Source organism: Gekko japonicus, unplaced genomic scaffold, assembly GCF_001447785.1.
Source record: "Gekko japonicus isolate JY-2015 unplaced genomic scaffold, Gekko_japonicus_V1.1 scaffold1769, whole genome shotgun sequence".
Taxonomy (NCBI): domain Eukaryota; kingdom Metazoa; phylum Chordata; class Lepidosauria; order Squamata; family Gekkonidae; genus Gekko; species Gekko japonicus.
In genome coordinates, this window is record NW_015170940.1 from 551,717 (window position 1) to 571,483 (window position 19,767).

Below are 19,767 nucleotides of genomic sequence, written 5' to 3' on the forward strand. Positions count from 1 at the left end.
GAGATCAGTTGTCATTCCAGGAGATCTCCAGCCCTAACCTGGAGGTTGGCAACACTACTTCCCCTGGAAAAATGACTGCTTTGGAGGGTGGAGTCTATGGCATTATATCTGTTTGAAGTCCCTCCCTGACTCAATCCCCACCATTCCCAGGCTCTACCCCTCAAATATCCAGAAATTTTCGAACATGGAGTTGGCATCCCTATTTCCTTCCCACCCAACAGCCAACCTACCTTTATCTGCCCCTGTCTTTAGCTTTCTGTCTCCTTCCCCCCTTGCAGCTTCTACTGAGGAAAAGTATGTTTTTTCTCCACAGTGGGGACTAAAGCAGTTTACCTTATTCTCTCCTCCTTTTTATCCACTCAATATATCTATGAGGTTAGGTTTAGGCTGAAAGTATGAGACTGGTCTAAAATCACCCAGTGAGCTTCCACAGCAAGATGGGGATGTAAACCTGGATCTCACAAACCATACTCTGAAGCTCTGATCATTATACTACACTGATTTTCATAGGGTGGCTGCTGTTGAACAGTAGCAAGCAGCTGGGCCTAACTGAATCACGGAAGTCAGGTGGTATCAAGTCACCCAGAGGGTGCTGCTAGGCCTAGGTTTGCCAGCCTCCAGGTGGGACCTGGAGATTCCCCAGAATTACAACTGAACTCCAGACAACAGAGATCTGTCCCCTTGGAGAAAATGGGTGGACTCTGGGGCATTATATCCAGCTGAGGCCTCTCCCCTCCCCAAACTGTACACTCATCAGACTTCACCACAGAATCTCCAGGGCAATCCTAGTCCCAGGCCTAACTCCAAACTCCCTGCTATTTAGCCATTCATACTGCAGGAGGAATCTTACCCAATCCAAGCTCCAGTTCTGCTTTTGCTTCCTCCCTCCCTTCTGGCTATCAACCAGTCTATCTCCCACTGTTGATATGGCAGGGCCTGGAGTAGATCCCTGCAGCAGCCATTTCAAAAGGTATGGGGGTGGGATTCAACCTTCCCTGAGTTGTTCTTTTTCCCTTTTTGGGTTTTTTCTTTAGACCCACGGAGTACGCTGAATCTGTAGAAAAACCTGTGTGGGGAGTGAGCCCCCTATCTGTGGAAATTATCCACTTGCAGAGGAGACTGTTCAGAATTAGATATATAGATGATATTCCATTGCTGATTTTACAAAAGCCTCTTGATGACATGGAGCGTAAATGATCGCCACAGGGATGGGGCTGGGAAAATGGCTGATGTGTAGGCGGGACTGATACTGAAGTTTCCCACCCACATGGCAGCCATCCAGGCTTTGCTACGATCCTTCCCAAAACTTTGCAGCAAAACATGTTTATAAAAGATTGGAGAAAAGCCAAAGAAACCACAGGAGACACATGAATGCACCATGATGCTTTGGGACAGCAGGGGGGGGGGGAACCCACTTCCCAATGGCATTGAACTCCAGGCAAATGACCTGTGTGGAAATGGCCTCTCTCTCTCTCCCCCTGAACAACTTTCTCTTTGATTTTTCTATCCATCAAAAAAAGCTTCCCCCCAACAGACAAAGAAGATGGGGCATACACGTAAGACAAGATGACATACTTTTACACCAGTTTGGTGTAGTGGTTAAGTGTGTGGACTCTAATCTGGGAGAACCGGGTTTGATTCCCCACTCCTCCACTTGCTGGATGAACTTGGGCAAGCCATAGTTCTGGCAAAGCTGTTCTTGAAAAAGAGCAGTTTCTGTCAGAGCTCTCTCAGCCCCACCTACCTCACAGGGTGTCTGTTGTGGGGAGGGGAAGGGAAAGGAGATTGTAAGCCGCTCTGAGATTCCTTTGGGTAGTGAAGGGTGGGGTATAAATCCAATTTCCTCTCTCCTCTTCTCTTCTTCTTTTGCAGCAGTCCTGTACTGAATCCCATAGGCTTTTAAAACAGAACCTGGCAAAGAACACCCATGTTATTCGTGGGCACTCAGTGAAATCGCTGACCAGTCGGGTTAGAACGGATAAAAGGAAGTACTTCTTCACCCAAAGAGTGATTAACACATGGAATTCACTGCCACAGGAGGTGGTGGCGGCTACAAGCATGGACAGCTTCAAAAGGGAATTGGATAAACATATGGAGCAGAGGTCAATCAGTGGCTATTAGCCACAAGACATAGATAGGAACTCTTGGTCTGGGGCAAGTGATGCTCTGTATACTTGGTGCTGGGGGGGGCAACAGTGGGAGGGCTTCTAGTGTCCTGTCCGCATTGATGGATCTCCTGATGGCACCTGGTATTTTTGTCCACTGTGTGACAGAGTGTTGGACTGGATGGGCCTTTGGCCTGATCCAACATTGGCGTCTCTTATGTTCTTATGGATGGGCCACTGGCCTGATCCAACATTAGCTTCTCTTGTGTTCTTACATTCTTATTTTGTCACAGCAGTAAGAGAATGTGTTGTGGCATCTTATGACTAATGCTGTAGACCAATGCACACACCTGGGAGAAATGAATACACCAGATTCCATGGGGCGTGTTTTAGAGTAAACATGGATAGGATCTTCTTGCAGTTGGTGAATTTTGGAATAGCCATCAAAGAAGGGGATTAAAAGATTCCACAAAGCAAACAAAGCACAACTTCAAAAAGAACTTTTTATTGAACATGATATGAAAGATAACTGATCAAAACTTTTAAAACCCAGTACATAAGTGTAAATAATGAATCATCGAGCCACTGAAAAGGAAATAATGTCAGAATTATGCATATAACGATTAGTGAATAAGAATGAGCACAGGCTGATTATAAAATGCTATAAAGCAATCAAAGTAAACTTGCAAATTTTCCTTTGGGGATTATGCAAAGTGGTGTGGTTTTAAAAAGTCAAATTTTATTTTTCTCCCCTAAAATACCAGCAGTTTAGAAAGCTTATACCATGTGACCACCCTGCTACCTTTACGAAGACAAGATTAATACACAGGCTTAACTCATTTCTCTCTCACCAGTAATTACTGCTTCTATTTACAGCAATCTCTGAAGTCCTCTTGAAAAAGAACATCTACTTGTCTGACAGTGGCATTTAATGTGATAATGAACACACAGCACCTAGCACAGCATAGAATCTTGCGGTGGGAATTTCTCCGCCTAGACTAGTTCATTGCCCTTGACATTACCTTGTTTGAAGTCTATATTTCTTCCCCTCCCCTGTTTACATCATAGGCAATTGCTGGTTTTACCATTCTGGTCAAAGTACTTATTCAGCTTTTTAAAATGAGAGGGAAAGTCCTGGTCAATGCCAGCAGGATTCTGAAACCCAGATCTGAGATTCTGTGAGGGGTTTTTTTCCCCTCCTGAAACTTAGTTCTAAATTGAGTCTGCCCTTTCTTTTTCTCTGGTGCTACAGTGCTCAAAAAAGCAAACATGTAATATCCTGGAACAGTGGCTATTTCTGCCTTACAACAAAGCTGTCTGTCCCATACCCACCCCTATTACTGTGCTGCTAGGCCAGATTGGACAAGGGCTACTTGATGTGCTCTTTTTCTCTGCATGAAGAGCTTCTCATAAAAAAGGGCATCTTTCATATGCTGAAGGACATCTAGACCTCTAGGGTAAATAAAAGATAAAAATCCCACTTACGAACATCAGATATCAATATGATACTAATGTCCTGGATGAATCAAGCTGCTTGTGGTTTATCAGCTACGTTTTCTTTAAGTACCAATCGTATTTATTGCTTAACTTTCCTAATTTCCTCTTTGCCATGGTTTGTTAATTAATGTTGGGAGAAACCTGCACGATAGATGCATCAGTAAAGATACGGAATATTATCACAATAAATATACTCCCCACTCAGTAAAATTGAAATCCTTTTCTTTAAAAAACAAAACTTCAATACATTTGTGAATTTAAGGGGCCTCCTGGACACCTGTGCAATGAATCATACAGCTCCAAGGCTAGAAAAAGACAAATCCAAAGCATTATAAAACCCAATCCAAAGTATTATTTAAAAGACCAAATAAATTTGTTATCCAAGCATGTGAGTGCTCCTTCATAGAATCATAGAATGTTAGAGTTGGAAGGGACCTTGCAGGTCATCCAGTCCAGCCCTCTGCATTCTGCAGGAGCATAGCCTTCACCATGGCTGCATCCCACACTGCTCTGAGAACAGATCAAATGATAATATGTGTAGAAAAATTATGTGGATCATTCAGGAAGTTTTCATGTGTCAATGCCAGTGGAGCAAACTTGCGAGTGGGTGGAGAACACAGGTTTCAGAACGTCTCACATGATTCCCTCATTTCATACATTTCCAGAGCCATGGGACACAGCCCTGTGGAAGGAGGCACAGGGAACCGGCGTCCATGAATCAGATCCACGTGGACAGCCAAACATGAGAAGATATGTGTAATCACATACAATAAGTGGTTTGGTGGCAGAGGATCTGCTTGGCACATAGAAGATCCCAGGCTCGATCCCTGGTATTTCCAGTGAAAAGGATCGGGTGGCAGGTGATAGAAAGACCTCTGCTTGAGACCCTGGACAGCTGCTGCCAGTCTGAGTAGACAATAATGACCTTGATGGACAAATGGTCTCACTCAGTATAAGGCAGCTTCATGAGTGTTCATGTCTTCCTTCCCATATCCCCCTCTATTCCACTTCCAGCAAGCTGTTTGGTAGGGTTCTTTTAACTGGTAGTTTGTATATCACTGCAGTGTTTTAATACTCTAGTGAGTATTAAACTAGTGAGATTTTTTTAAAACCAACAAAAAGCCCGCGAGAAATGGGTGGAGGGAAATGGCTCCAGATGTGGTATGGTTGTTTGCATTTGATCATGTGTTAGAGTAGGTTTACTTTATGCCTAATTTGGGTGATCAGGCCTATTTGAGCAGGGATATTTTGTTCGTTTTTTATGCACTCTTGTTTAATTTTGTTGCAACAGACTAACATGGCTACATCTCTGGAATTATTCCTCACCTTGATAACCCACACTCAGTGGGACTGGTCTCTCACCTATCCAAATGTGTGAGAGGGCATTTGTGGGATCCTATGGGAATACAGACACCCTTACCTTCAGTAAGAATGAAAATTGTTTCACTTGTCACAGGGGCCTATTACACATGCACATTATACTGCAGATTTTCTGAGCAGTAAGCCTTTAAGCTTGACTTTAGAGTCTGTGCCCTCCGTATGCACCATTCTTTTTCCTCCAGTGTATTTATTCTGCAGCTACAATAAAAACCCACACTTTTCTAAATGGGGTGGGAATGTCACTTGTGACATGTGTGGAGGGGTATCCAACGTTTTTAAAAAGTATGCAATTGTCCTATTGCAGCTGCACAGTTGCATCCAGCAAGCACCTTCCATTTAAATCCTTGTGGCTCAGGTTTTGTGCATGCATCTTAGCATTAGTTTGTTGAATGAAAGGGAACAGAAAGGAATGCAGGCAAAAGGTGCCCCCCAAAAAACTTTGTTCACTAAAAGAATAAAAGGAAAACTGTTTTCAAAGCTTTAGGTTTCCCATCCACGTGTTTCTCTCTTTACATCTCATGTCAATTTCATTCCATGCTGATGGTCCCCCCCTTTATTTTGTTTGCATGCAGCACTGAAATCCTTTCTTTGCTTTCTTTCTTTTTCTTTTTTGTACTGGGGACACCACCGTTTGCCACCTCTCCAGTCCCCCTTTCATTCAATACCAGAAGGGAACTAAACCTCGCACAGCGTCTTTTAAACCCCCCCCCCCATCATTTAAAATTTTTATTATTCAGCAATTCAGGACTAGCAATAGTCTCATATCACTAGACTCATTCTGCTTGCCAAAAAAATAAAAAAATTAAAATAACAAGGGAAAAAGTAATCAATGGAGTTTGTACACTGATGAAGGGGGAAGGATGATAGAAGGTGCAGAGTTGGTGGAACAACCTCCATGTGGGCAGGGGAGTGACCTTCAAGGGGTGGCAAAGGGGCAGGGGGAATCCAAGGGAATCTGAATTACCTTAGTCTTGAAAGCGAAACAAGGGAAAAATCAGCACAGAATCACTCTCAGAAAACCCGTGGAAACAGCAATCAGAAAGCAAAGTGAGTGCTGAAGGGAGGATAGCAATCAGAAAGCAAAGTGAGTGTTGAAGGGAGGAAAATCAATGCATAATGAAAAAGAAAACTGAATGGACATGCACAGTGAAAGCAAGGGAAAACACCCATGTGTGATGGGCTATTATCTATCTCTGAGGTCTGTTATGGCTAATGTGGGATCATAACTGACACATGGAATTCCTTCTTGCCCAGAAGAAAGGATAAATGACAAAATATATAATTTTCAGTTTAGGTGCTGGGGAGTTGGAATACATTCCACAACAAAATAGGGGTATGTAAAACAGCACAGTCCAGTCCCAGGGGCCGATCCAAGGTGCATCTCAGCAGATGAGGCGCTTTTTGCAAATCCAGTGATACGGAAGGGAACATGCATCAGCTGCCCATGACCCATTAGGGTACATGATACCACAGTCTTTGTTATAACCCTTCTTTGGTTCCCCGATATCCCAAAAGCTAGAAAAAAGATCAGAGATAATTACACCAACATATACACATCAATAGCTGTACCATGAGGAATGGATCTCAATCTTCCCACACTATACAGTATTCAGTCCTGTGCAGTTTACATTAAACTGAGATGGAAGGAAGATCCATACGCCCACATTCTTTAATACAATCTGCAGAAAACTTTTGCTAAAATTATTATTGAAGGTGGGAATATAATATAAGGGGAGCTTCCTGTTAATAAAATAAAGTAGAAAATGGATATATTTTAGAATTAAGATGCTGAAGAAATCCCCCCCCCCAAAAATATTAGATTTATACTTGTTTGGAGCAATTACACTTAAGGATGATCTTCATGCAAAGTGCTAAATAAGTAACTATAAGTGAAGGTAAGAAAAATCAGAGCAGGAAATGAAGAGAAATCAATAATAAATATCCTGTTTAATGATGGAAAAGCACTCTTAATAAATACCCTGCATAGAACAATCATACATATTCAAATGTCTGATTCTATGGTAAAAGCCAGCAGGAGAAAATTAGTATCAATCAGTTAAATATGTTACAGCAGAAATAATTAGCTCTAATCTAGAATACAAGCTAGTCCCTCTTTATTTCCATGGGCTCTTACAAGTAAAAATTTGAATAAATTAGTTTTTTTTAATTTTGAAATAAATTTATACATTGGCATCAAGAGCAAGAAAGTTGGTCAACAGATGTGATTCCTTTTCTTTTAAGTCAGCATTTTCATTATGTAAATAGAAGGAAAATTGGAGAAGTATATGTTCCTGGAACTCACATGTTGCAATAATGATAAAAACTGCATCTCATTTTGTGTTTTTGAGGGGAAAAACAATCTTATGAGTCACACTGTAGTTAGAGGTTGAAGTGCAATTTTAATATTAATATTAGCAAGTATTTACAGACCAGATCAGTTTCTCGTCAGTTTTTCCTCTAATCCTATTTTTTTTTAATTGCAGATTTTGTGGAAGGAAGCTTCTTTTACAAACTTATAAAGACAACACTGAACCATACAAATGTCATTCTAGAATAGATTGTATATGAAAGGTAATTCATGCAGATAGAAACGGCATATGCTGCTTTTCAAGTATCCAAAGCAAGAAACAATTGAAAAAAAAATCAAATTTATACTTTTACTGAATGGTGTACTAGGTATTGATTTGCAAATTACCGTAAATTAATATAAAGCATGTAATACAGAGTTAATCTTTTCTTCACTAAATAAAGGCCAAAATAAGAACAGGAACTCATACAAAAAGTGTGAAGTTAAAGAATCAATAATTGATAGGTCAGAGAACAGAAGAAGAAATAGCAGCAAGTAAAAAACACTAGTTAGATCTGACAAATATCTTTGAACTCAATAAAGCATTCATCTTCAATAAAGGAGGGTTATTTTTTTAAAGTAACATAGTTGATGAGGTATATTAATATGAGAGTGATGAGGGAACTTTAGCTCAGTGGCAGAGCACACCCAAGCAGAGTGACACCCATTGACTTCAGAGGACTTAGAAGGATGTTAATTCTATTTAGGATGGCACTGTCAGATGGTCATACACCAGAGTAAACAATTCTGAGTTAAATGGAAGAATTATCAGACTTAAATGTGTTCATAAATGTTTGGATTATGATGTAATCAAAGAGCAGAAGACAAAAATAATTATGACAGTGAAACATGAGAAAGTTTATAATCTGATTCACATTTTTTAAAGTCCTCATTAATGAATTTGTGGAATTTTATAGAAAATTCAAAGTTTTTTGTTTGCATTTAGAGACCCATTAACCATACTGCTGAGATGTGCACTGATGTATAAAAACTGACCCCAAACAATTTTGAGTGGTCTTTATGTTATGTAATAAAATTTGAGTCTATATACCTTAATATGTAGTTTTAAATCCACCAAAATAAAGCAGAGCTTTTGAGAAAGAAAACAGTCAATTGTATAAACAGAAGTTGGTATACAAAAAAAATGTACTCACCTGATACTTACAACGCTACCATCTTCACTCCATCTCCATTTTTCATCTTGTTCTTTATCTGTTGTACCCAACCAGTGTGTTCCTTTGGTACTGATAGTATTTCTCAGAAATTCCTGGAATTAAAAAGAATCTAATGTAGAAAAAAAGAGGTAAAGGGGCATTATAGTTCTTTAGATATACTTGATGGACATTTGATAGAAAGCAAATACACCTTGCCACCAAACTAGAGCACTGAAAGATTAAATAATGCAAATTAAGAATATGGCAGCTATCACTCAGGGATGATACTGAGTTACTGAGATTGGGAAAATCACCTGGCTAGCCATCCTCAAAAACTAGGTAGAACCTTTACTGTGGTCAGGTTGGAACTTGTCAGGCACCATAGGGCTCAAAGCAGGACAGACACTGATTTTTTACATTCTGCTATCACCCAGTTTACTGAAAGAAGACCATTCAAGTCAAGGCACAATTCCATATGCCAAAATCCTCCTGAGAAGCTGCAGGTTAACCCAGGTAGCCAATCCTATGTGATAGATATAAAGTTCTGCTGTATCTGCTGCTCTCCCTCAGTCTGGGCACTCCTAACTGAGGGAGGCCAAAGGGCTATCTGCATCTCTACCTTCTATTTCATGCTAACACTCGGATCCAAGGCCTTGGTGGGATCGTCAATCTATGACTGTTTGAGGCTGCTGAGAGCCACATGGACCAGCAGATATCTGCAGTGAGAAATTAAGAAGCAAAAGAAAAAGGTGGAAGTCCCAAGATAAGGAGTGGCAAGGGTAACACAACTGCAGAGAAACTGAGGAGAACTGTAAAATAAATTGCAAATAGTTATGATTGTGCTGTCTCCAGTCAATAGCACTATACCAAATGTTCTTGCAGGCTTTTCTTGTATTTCCTTGTTCCTGTTCATTCTTGCACAGCAATCTGAATGCTAATAAAAATGCACCTTTTGATTAGTTATCCAAGCTAACAGATTCAGAGCTTTATGAATAAGTAGCATGATATAACTATACTTAGGCCCCGGTCACACGAGCGGGAAAATCCGCACTGGAAGGGAGGCATTTTAGAGGCGGAGCTAAAAGAAGTGCAGGAGCGTGATCTTGCGGTCCCCCACAGGTCTGTCCTCAGGCCGTAGGCAGCCGATCACACCAGGGATGCAACAGCGTAGTCCCAGCGAGGCAACATGGCAGTACTGCGTTACTGCGCATGTGCGGGTCGCGGATGGCTGCTGGATGCCATGGGCTACCTGCGCGTCTCCGATCAGACGCCCGCCCGTGCCGCGCATTTACCAGAAGCTACTACCTTTTCCCCAGTGCCTTTTAAATCCGCTTCTTCGGGCTGACGGTACGGGTTGGAGATGGGTGCGCTACGCTTCCCAGATGTTGTGGTATGATCGTGCCCGTTTGATGCACCCTCAATCCATCCCTTTCGCAGGGCAAATCCTCCATGTGGCACTTTAACTATTAGAAGTATTTGCACTTTCACTATTACAGTGTCATTTGCAAACCAGAATCAACTGCTTAGCTTTCTGCATACAGATGGAATGATGTTGATTTGTGCAAAAAAAGAAAATATGGAGTACAGGCCTCTGGCTTCACTGGAATCACATCCATGTGTAAACTGCCTGAGAAGGTCCATTGGTTTCTTGGCAGGTGAGCTTACCTGTTCCTCATCAGATTCCACAGAGACCAAATGAGCACTCTGTCCAATACAGTATGACAGAGACTCGCTCCAGGGTTTTGTCCCAGATGAAAAGTAATAGCAGGCATTCTCTTTGGCCTTCCACTTCGGGGGGCATGATGAAAACCTGATTGAGACGTGTTTGCAGATGGATGCTGAAAAGCAAACGTGCCATGGCACTCTATTAACATTTTGTCCTACTTGGAGACTGCAGATTGCACAGAGGCAGCTGATAATGATTGCAGTGGGAAAGGCATGCATACCACCTGTCTTCCAAAATACTGTGATGATAAGCCAATCTGACCTCTAAGGCATGTTCAACAGCGTGGCCTCCACTCGGCATTTCACTGTCCCTTTTTAATTCTCAATGGTGGCTTAGCTTCCATAAAACTCAGTGCAGAAAATCAGTGGCCAATAACTAAAAGCAGATTAATTAGAGATAGTCCTGTGCAAAAGGCCAGTGTGTTTTGAGCTGCACCTAACTCTCTATCAGGAAAGATACTAGCCAGATGTGTGTTTTGTTGAACAATATTTTTCATTGTCCATGGTAATTTACAGAGTGCAAGAAGACAGGTTCCTACTCTGAGAATCATACCATATAAAATTTTATATAAGGGCAACAACAAAAGGGAATGTAGGTAGGTGGAAATAGGGATAAACAGGATAAGAATATGAGCTCATTCTTTGCATTTGCTTAGTATAACAGTCCAACGGCACCTGAAAGCCTAACAAAATCTATTCCAGTGTAAACATTACTGACTTAGAGCTTGCTTCATCAGTTGTGCTGGAGTATAAATAGTAATGGGGCACTAAGGGTTGGTGCCAAAGCCTTTATGGAAAATGGTGGGTTTTGTGGAGAGATCTGAAGACAGTGTGGGCCAAACTACACAATATGGTCTTTAATGGTTCAGGTTGGGAATCCTAACCTCACTCAATTTCCCTGCAGTGACACAGCAGATGTGGGAAATATATTCAATTCAGATCAGGGCCATGGTGCTGGAGAATGAGAAGCCTTGGCCTCCCCCCCACCCCCGGCACCATTTTCCTGAGCCAAAACAGCCCCAGGGGAGCACTTTCTGTCTCACTGTGGGGCTGCACATGCACTGAATATTACTAGGAAAAAACACTTACTATATGAGTGAGTAGTGTAGCAATGGAATAAGTGGTCATGTGGAAAACTGGTGAATTTGCCACCATGGAGGTTTAAAAAACTGCACTGGAAGATCGTCTCTTGGGAATACTGCACTGTTAGTCTGCAGTGCAGGCTAGATGACCAACTTACTTCCAGGTCTATGATTTATGTTTATTCAGTTACAGGTGTATTTTTGCACAACTGTTAACATGGCTTGAGATCTTTTATCTTTTTATAGACAAACACACAAAAGCAGACAAATACTGGGCTTTTGTGTGCCTATGAAAGCCAGATGCTTAAGCCTCTTTGACATTTTTGGGTAGCACACTTGGAATTTCCTGTAAGTAGATCATGTTGAAGGTTTTTTTTAAAAAACTGTGGAAAGTCCCTGGCTATTTTGAGTTGGTTTAAGGGGTAAATGGGCCCAGGACAGACCCATCCTGAGGGACAACAGTTGACTGGATCCATATAACAAAAAAGAGGAATTTGCCAATCATTGTTCCAAATAGGGAGATTAGGGGCTTTTTGGAGTAGAGGAGCAGGAGTTTCAAGGCAGTGGAAGTATTGTTGATCATATATTTGCTGTGTAAACATTATGTATGGGGTGTCTGAATAGGATAAATTGAGGAGGTAATGACAATAATAAGTTGCTAGAATATCATTGTTGACTCAATAACTGGTCAGAACTTTCTAGAACGATCTGGAAGGTATCAACCGCCTGCCCAAGTAAGGTAGGATCTATGCACTGGTTGGTATTGGTGTGTGACAGAAGCTAGAGGAAAGGATTTACACCTCAGTAGGGTATAAATGATAAGTTACACTCTAGCAGGGGATTCTCTTTCTTTCTGTAATTGTCTTGGTATTTCTATCTGTCAGTTCTATTGTCCTCTATTTTTCTCTCCCTCTCACTGCAGTTTAAAAAGTCCCCTGGGGTTCACCCATGTTTGTAAGCCTGGAATAGAAACTTCAAAAATACAGTGGTTAAACATATTTTTCCATGGCAAAAGGCCTCCGGAGATACCTTTTGGCCCATGGGGAAATAAATATTTCTGGGTTACTACATTCCATGCCAAATTGCTAGCAACTCCCTCTCTGCCCAACTCCAACTTCCCTTACCCTTATTTTAGATTAAGGAAAGGAAGGGTAAAGCTTGGCTGATTTTGCACAAGGAGCTGCGCCGCCATCGCGCCTCCCTTTGCCCTGTTTCCATTGGTCCATTTCCCGCTCGAAGCCGCATGGCCGCATTTTGACCTGCGGCTTCGCCTGACTTTCCCCATGGTTTCGTGATCCTGTTTTTTGAGGCGGGTCAAAATGAGGCCATGCGGCTTCGAGTGGGAAATGGACCAATGGAAACAGGGCAAAGGGAGGCTCAACGGCGGTGCAGCTCCTTGTGCGAAATCAGCCCTTATCTCCCCACTGGATTAATTGCAACTGCCCAGAATACAATCTTGAAAAAATCTTATCCTTTCTTCCCTTCACTATTAAACTGTTCAGGAAGAGAAGCTTCAGGCTGGAAAGCAGTCCTACAAATTTTCATCTAATAATGTTGCCTGTTTCTGAAATTTCCTGGGAATTCTTGGGGAGCAGGTGGAGGAGAAGCCCCAAGGGGGATTGTCATAGGACACAATTAAAATATAGAACTATCCCAATGTTCTCTCACCAGTGATGCCCTGAAGTTCAGAGAAGTCATTTCTTAGAGATTTCTGAATAATTTCTTGCTTTGCTCGGATATCATCTAGGTCCTTCAGCACTGAAAGACAAATCAAAATGTCCACAGTGACTTGCAGTTTGGGGAGCTAGAGGGTGGTGGCTGTTGCTCAGCCACTAAATCAATCATTCAAAGTGTTCCTACTATCAATAGCAATGTCAGAGTGAAGCATACAGTACTTTCAGTGCTTATTCATTTTAAGTATTGAAAGGCGGGAGATGATTATCAGTACAAGGCTTTTATGCAGAACATTACTCAGCTCTAATCTGACTCTGCGAAGAGCGGCATCCAGATTTATACTGTTCCAAACTGAACTACATACAATGTAACTACTTTCATGAGGTCTGATTGGACCTAAGCGGAGATTTCTGATAGGATACTCTGTATGGCTTTAGGACCACTAGAATGTCTTTATTATGCAGCCAATCACAACAGAGGAAGCTAGGATACCTTAGCACAAACCATAACTGCTTAGAAATCTGAGCATACATAACAATTCACACCTTACTAAATTTTTTCAACTGTCTGAATCAGAAGAGCTCTTGTGGGAAAAGAAAGCTATTGTTTTCATGAAGTTGGAGATGTATGATATATAAATGGAGCAAATCAGCCTTTATATGACAGAATTAGCGGGGCCTGGCTGCCAACTGGTGTAGCTACATTTTGGACACTGGAACTAATGGAATGCCATACGTCACTCTGACATTTCCTGCTTTGGATTCTGTGGCCTCGGCATTACTCACAGGCGTCACAGTGGTTTCTATTGGTGGAGTCGTTATTGTTATGTTTCACACCAATACAATTAGTTGACTTCATTCTTTTTCAGATCACACTTATGATCTAATGGATAGCACAAACATTTTACACATGGTCACATAATCAGATCAGCTGATATAAGTGTAATGGTACTACACAGCCCAGAAAGGGCTACCAGGGCTCTTTTTGTAGCAGGAACTCCTTTGCATATTAAGCGACACACCCCTCATGTAGCCAATCCTCCAAGAGTTTACAGTAGCTCCTGTAAGAAGAGCTCTTGAAGGATTGGCTACATTAGGGGTGTGTGGCCTAATATGCAAAGGAGTTCCTGCTACAAAAAGAGCCCTAAAGCATTTCACATTACTGGTCCTCAGTTGTAAAGCCACCCTCATCCTCATCAGTGTCTTTCCTAAGAGAATTAAGGGAATATAATATGAAAGAGCCACAACACTTACCAGACATTGTCATCTCGGAGTTGTTCAAGTGTAGCTCTTTCAATTCCTCTGAAATTTCTGAGTCTAAAAAGAGAAAAAGGATGGAGAAAGGACTATCCTGTTCCTCATACTTCTGTCAAAATAAGCTTTGCTTGAACCACGCTCCCTGTGTGCATCCTCCCTTGGCCTTCCTTCCTAAACTGACTAAAACTGAGACATGGGTCTTGTTTGTCAGACCTTACTAATAATTATGACAGTGGAGATGCTCCTTGTAGGTCAGCTATCTCATCAGGCTCTATTATACTCAATTCCTTTTGTAAGACTCGTTTTAAATGTTCAATCTGAACATTGAAGCTATTGGATTATAAATCTAGAAAAATATTTAAAAATTGTTACAAGAAGTTCAAATTTTAAAGTGTGGTTTAGAAATACTTCAAATGCTAAATAATTAGGACCCTCCCCCCCCTCATTCTCAGAACGAACATGGCAACAATTTCTCAGATCAGTCTATAAACAATTCTGAGCTTTCTCTCAAAGTCAGTGGCAACTGATGAAGGCCTGATACAATGCCAGCCTCCAGATGGAACCTGAGGATCCCCAGCTCATACCCAGACTACAGAGGTTCCCCTGGAGACAATGGATGCTTTGGAGGGTGGAATCTATGGCACTGGGCCCCATTGAGGTTCTGTCCTCCCCAGCTCCACCACCAAATCTCCAGTAGTTCCCAAACCTGGAGCTGGCAACCCCACACCTGCTAGCAGCCAGGGGGACCTGGCAACCCTATGGCCTCTGGAGTTTTACCCCACCCTACAGCAGAACAGCAACCAAGGTATGCCTGGGAAAACAGTAACTCCCATACTGCAACTGGGGTAGGGATGTCAGCCTTCAGGAGGGACCTGGGGATCCTCTGGAATTACAGCTAATCACCAGACTACAGTGATCTGTTCCCCTGGAGAAAATGGATGTTTTGGAGTGTGCAGTCTATGGCATTGTACCCCACTGAGTTCCCTGCCCCCCCAAATCTCCAGGAGTTTCCCAACTTGGACATGGCCACTGTATCCCCCCCAAAACCCCTGCTGGTGGTCAGGAGGAGAAATATCTGAAATTCAGAGACCCAGCCCCAGTGGCCACTCAGTACAAATTTCTCTGTAGCACTTTCTAATTTCCAGATCTCACATGAAACTAAGCCTTGTCTCAGTTTTTCTGGTGGGGTTTCACTTACACTTCGACAAGAACAGGAAGATGAATAGAGCCAACATCACAAAGCATGTGACCATCATCCCATAAAGAATGAACTCATGCCTTCTTCTGTTGTCTTTCACTTGTGCAGCCTGAGAGCTGGAAAAAGCTGTGGAAGAGAACAGTGGTGGAGTGGAAATCATTTGCTGTTAATGAAGACATTTCTTAGAATGAATACGTAAAGGAAATTCCCTTTTCAAATTAATAACAAGAAGCCAGGCTTGAGTGCATCAGGATGGCCTCAAAGTCAGGCGTGTGCAAGCATGCATGCACTCTTAAAGCAAGGCTCCTAGCTTCTATTTTGAGACAGAGGGAAGATATAAACTGTTTTATGCACTGTTCTATCACCTCATTTGAAAAAAGGAAGTAGCAAAAATAGCAAAGTCAAGGACAAGTGAAGCAAACCAAAGAATTCTTTTTCAGACCCCAGATTCACCATGTGCAAAGAGACTCACAAGTTTAGAGCTTCTTATCCTTAAAAAAATGTATATTTGAAGGTAGTAAGTTAAGGCTAAACTACACGTGATGAGTTCTGTAATCAGAATCTCTGGCATTTCTTTTTTAAAGCTAATAAGCAGCCCACAACACAGCTGCCTTAAAGACTCAGTCACTGGGAAATGGAAAGGGATGAGAAGGGAGCATAAAAAAATTAAATAAATAAAGGCCTCTTCCTGGATTTACAGTAATTTAAGGAAATGGATGAACAAATATGAATCATGTATGACTTAACATCACATAAATCTCCAAATATTTCTCAAATATACATCAGTCTTCAATATGTGAAATACATGAGCTGCAATGAATAGTCGGGAGATTAAAAGCAATATCTAACAGTTACTATTTGTCACTCCCAACCCAAAAGAAAGACTTCACAGATTCTCAATTCACAATTTCAATGGGCTGTAAAACATAATCTTCAGATGATATGCCCACCCAATTTATCACATCCATACCTTTCTGCATTTCCATGTTGTTTGGTTCTTTCTCAGTTGATGAGCCCTGCGGTGTTTGAGGATCCACCTGAGTTATAAAACCCATGTCATCATACTCTCCCTTGTCTCCCAAACTACTTTGTGAACCTAAATCGAAGAAAATAATTAATCCCATTGCAGTTACTGGAACTGATTCACACATATTTATGAACCATTGTAACTAAATTACAGCACATCAGAAATTACTCCATTGTGTTCAAGTGTCAGCAAAGCTGGCTTTTTATTTCCAGGTGGTGAAGACCATTCATGGATGTGCCACCCAGTCTGAGGATCCCCCCCCCATGCTTAATAGTCTTGGCTCTTCTGGCTCAAGGACTGGCCCTCAGACTGAGGGGGGAGCCTCTTAGTCCATCCCACAAGGCTGCCACACAAGGTTCAGAAGCTGTGTCCCAGAATCCCTTGAAGTGCTGCATGCAAAGGCACACAAGTTTTACTTCATGGGTGTAATTCATTGCATGTACATGATGAGTATACCTCTCAAATGTTTGTGCTGCTTCACTTACATGCCAAGCAAATAACTGTGTGGATGACAGAAATCAGTTGTCTCTGTACCATGTACAATATCGTTTTTAAAGGCCCAAGTCATGATTTCTGGGCTTTGGACATACCACAAATAGCTGCTGTTCTACTAAGATCTGCCCTGTGTTAACACAGATGTGAGTTAAGCAGTATCTTACTCTTTCTTTCCAATTTGACCTATGGGAAGTTACTGAAGCCAAGCTTCCAAAATACAGCAAAATGATCCCCAAATATGACTGGTCTCTACAAGAGCCTCACAAGCTATGGCAAAGTCATAAGAAACATGTACAATAAAGATTTGTGATTTCAGTCATTTTCCCCTGGTTGGTTTTTAAAATGATGGAAGTATAATGTTGAAACTGATCCTTATTGTTTACCCAGTGAACCATGCTGTAACATCATGTTTAATTGTTCAAGGGGGCTTTTCTACACAGGTTTAGTCATGCTGGTCACATGACCACGGAAACATGTTTGGACAACACTGGCTCTTTGGCTTGGAAATGGAGATGAGCACCTAGAGTCGGATTCGACTAGCTTTTGAGCAAGGGAAACCTTTACCTTTAATAGGGCTGCACTCTAACAAAATGGTTCAGAAAGACAGTTGAGTTAGAGTTAGAGATTGTGGTCTATACTACTCTGTATACTGCATACCGTCTATTGCTATAAGCAGAATCCTCTGTAATTTTTGCATCATTTAACATACTATATTAATAGTTATGCTTCACTTCAGTTCTATTTTCAGATTTCTCATTAGTTCTAGATAGCTACTATACAAATCATATTGCATTGTTTTTTTAGATGTCCCATCCTGTTGATTGTATTGACATACTCCGTGTAATCCATCTTGGAAACCCAGTGAGAAAGGTAGATTATAAATAAGGTAAATAAATATGTAAATTAAATTGTGTCTGAGTTGGAGAAACAGAAGGAAGTAACCATACTAACTCACCTATTTCTGAAGGAAGGGGAGGTGCTGATGGACTGGCAAATGCGTAAATCCCTGTAGGCACAAAGAAACAAAATAAAGATCTTAGGGAATTGACATTTTTGCAGATTTTGGCACAGGAATAGCAACACTCCCTGAAGGACAGAAAGGAAGGAAACCAGTGAAGATGGGAGAAGATGCACTATGATGCCCCTCCCAGCACCCTCCAGGATCACAGGCAGCCCCACTGTACTTAGCACCAAGATTTCAGCATGCCTTTTTGGGCATGTGAACCCCCCTCCCCAAGTCAAGCAATCACAACTAGGCTGTCATCTGATATAGGTATTGTATAAGTCATTGAACAGGCAGCTGAAACACAGTTGCTAGTAAAACAGCTTTCACAAGCATTTCTGTTCTGCCAAACAGATGGGGAATTTACCCTCCTGGCCCAGGTCCCACATTAATGATAGGTTTGTATCTCCAGGCTCCTTCCACGAATCTTCATAGACATAAGAATTTTTCATGGCTTTCCATCACTAGAAGCTTGTGTAGCTATGCCAGCATAATCTTTCTGGAAACTAAAGCGTCTCAAAAGCTCTTATTCAAATAAAGAACTGTATGTTTCTTCTTTGTTTCTTAAGAACATAAGAAGGGGCCTGCTGGATCAGATCAGTGGTCCATCTCGTCCAGTATCCTGTCTCACAGAGTGGCCAACCAGTTCCTCTGGAGGGCCAACAACAGGGCACAGAGGCTGAGGCCTTCTCCTGCTGTTGCCTCATGACACTGGGATTCAGAGGCTCACTGTCTCTGAACATGGAGGTTGCCTTTAGTCACCATGGCTAGTAGCCACTGATAGACCAATCCTCCATGAATCTTCTAATCCCCTTTTAAAGCTATGCCTGTTGCCATCACTACATCCTCTGGCAGCGAATTCCTTGTTAAGTGTGTACCCAGTTTAGGCCTCTAAGCGAGGTAGAATGATCATGATAAGATACCAGGGTCATAACAAGAAAAACCCCTCAAAATACTTTAATTGTAATGAAAGCCACTGATTCCAAAAAGAAAAGAAAATGTTGTGAGAAAAAAAATATCTAATAATTAATTGGCAAAGGGTAAAGGAAAAAAAAGTAGTAAAGTCTCTGCACAGATGCTTTGCTCCACCTTTGCTTTCAAACTGGAACATTTTTTCAGTGTCATCGATGTCTTCCAAACAGTTATTTACCACAATTTCAATACTTTTGGGAGCAGATCCCTCCCCCCGCTTTCACACAGCATTGTGCTGCATTCATGCATCTCCAGTAGGCAGGGCTTTTTTTTGTAGAAAAAGCCCAGCAGGAACTCATTAGCATAATAGGCCACACCCTGACACCACAGCTCATTAGCATATTAGGTCACAGCCCCCTGTTGCCAAAAGTGTGGTCATCCAGCCACACCCACCTTTTGCTTCTTATTCTGTTTACCTTGTTTGTTGTCAAAATCCAGGGCCTTTTTTTGTAGCAGGGACTCCTTTGCATCTTAGGCCCCACACCCCTAATGTAGCCAATCCTAATGAGTTTCTGCTGTTGGGTGTGGCCTATTATGCTAATGAGTTCCTGCTGGGTGTGGCCAACTCAGGAGCCAGCCGGAACTCCGTTCCTGTGCGTTCCTGCCCAAAAATAGCCCTGCCAGTAGGGTTGCCAATCTCCAGGTCGGGCCTGGAGATATCTCAGAATTACAGCTGATCTCCAGACTACAGAGATTAGTTACCCTGGAGAAAATGGCTGCTTTGGAGGGTGGACAGTATTCCCCACTGAGGTCCCTCCCCTCCCCAAATCTCATTCTCCCAGGGCTCCACCCCCAAATCTACAGTTCGACATAGGTGCTTCCGAGTCTGCCACTAGTAGCCAGTCGTCTATG

General features: G+C 41.9%; 1 protein-coding gene across 4 annotated transcripts in view; it reads right to left on the reverse strand.

Annotated features, from left to right (window-relative positions):
• Window positions 1–6,053: 6,053 nt before the first annotated feature.
• LOC107116857 (CD209 antigen-like protein C) overlaps window positions 6,054–19,767 on the reverse strand; it is a 21,376-nt gene continuing 7,662 nt past the window's right edge. For 2 of the 4 annotated variants that reach the window (XM_015418875.1, XM_015418876.1), the window contains exons 2-9: window positions 17,896–17,946; window positions 16,389–16,455; window positions 15,419–15,544; window positions 14,218–14,280; window positions 12,959–13,048; window positions 10,149–10,321; window positions 8,484–8,596; window positions 6,054–6,497 (exon numbers count right to left, since the gene is read on the reverse strand). In XM_015418875.1, the coding sequence (XP_015274361.1) occupies window positions 6,365–6,497; window positions 8,484–8,596; window positions 10,149–10,321; window positions 12,959–13,048; window positions 14,218–14,280; window positions 15,419–15,544; window positions 16,389–16,404 (714 nt within the window). In that variant the 5' untranslated portion in view covers window positions 16,405–16,455; window positions 17,896–17,946 and the 3' untranslated portion in view covers window positions 6,054–6,364. Of the gene's footprint in view, window positions 6,498–8,483; window positions 8,597–10,148; window positions 10,322–12,958; window positions 13,049–14,217; window positions 14,281–15,418; window positions 15,545–16,388; window positions 16,515–17,895; window positions 17,947–19,767 lie in introns of all 4 variants that reach the window. The other 2 variants (XM_015418873.1, XM_015418874.1) reach the window with 1 other exon arrangement.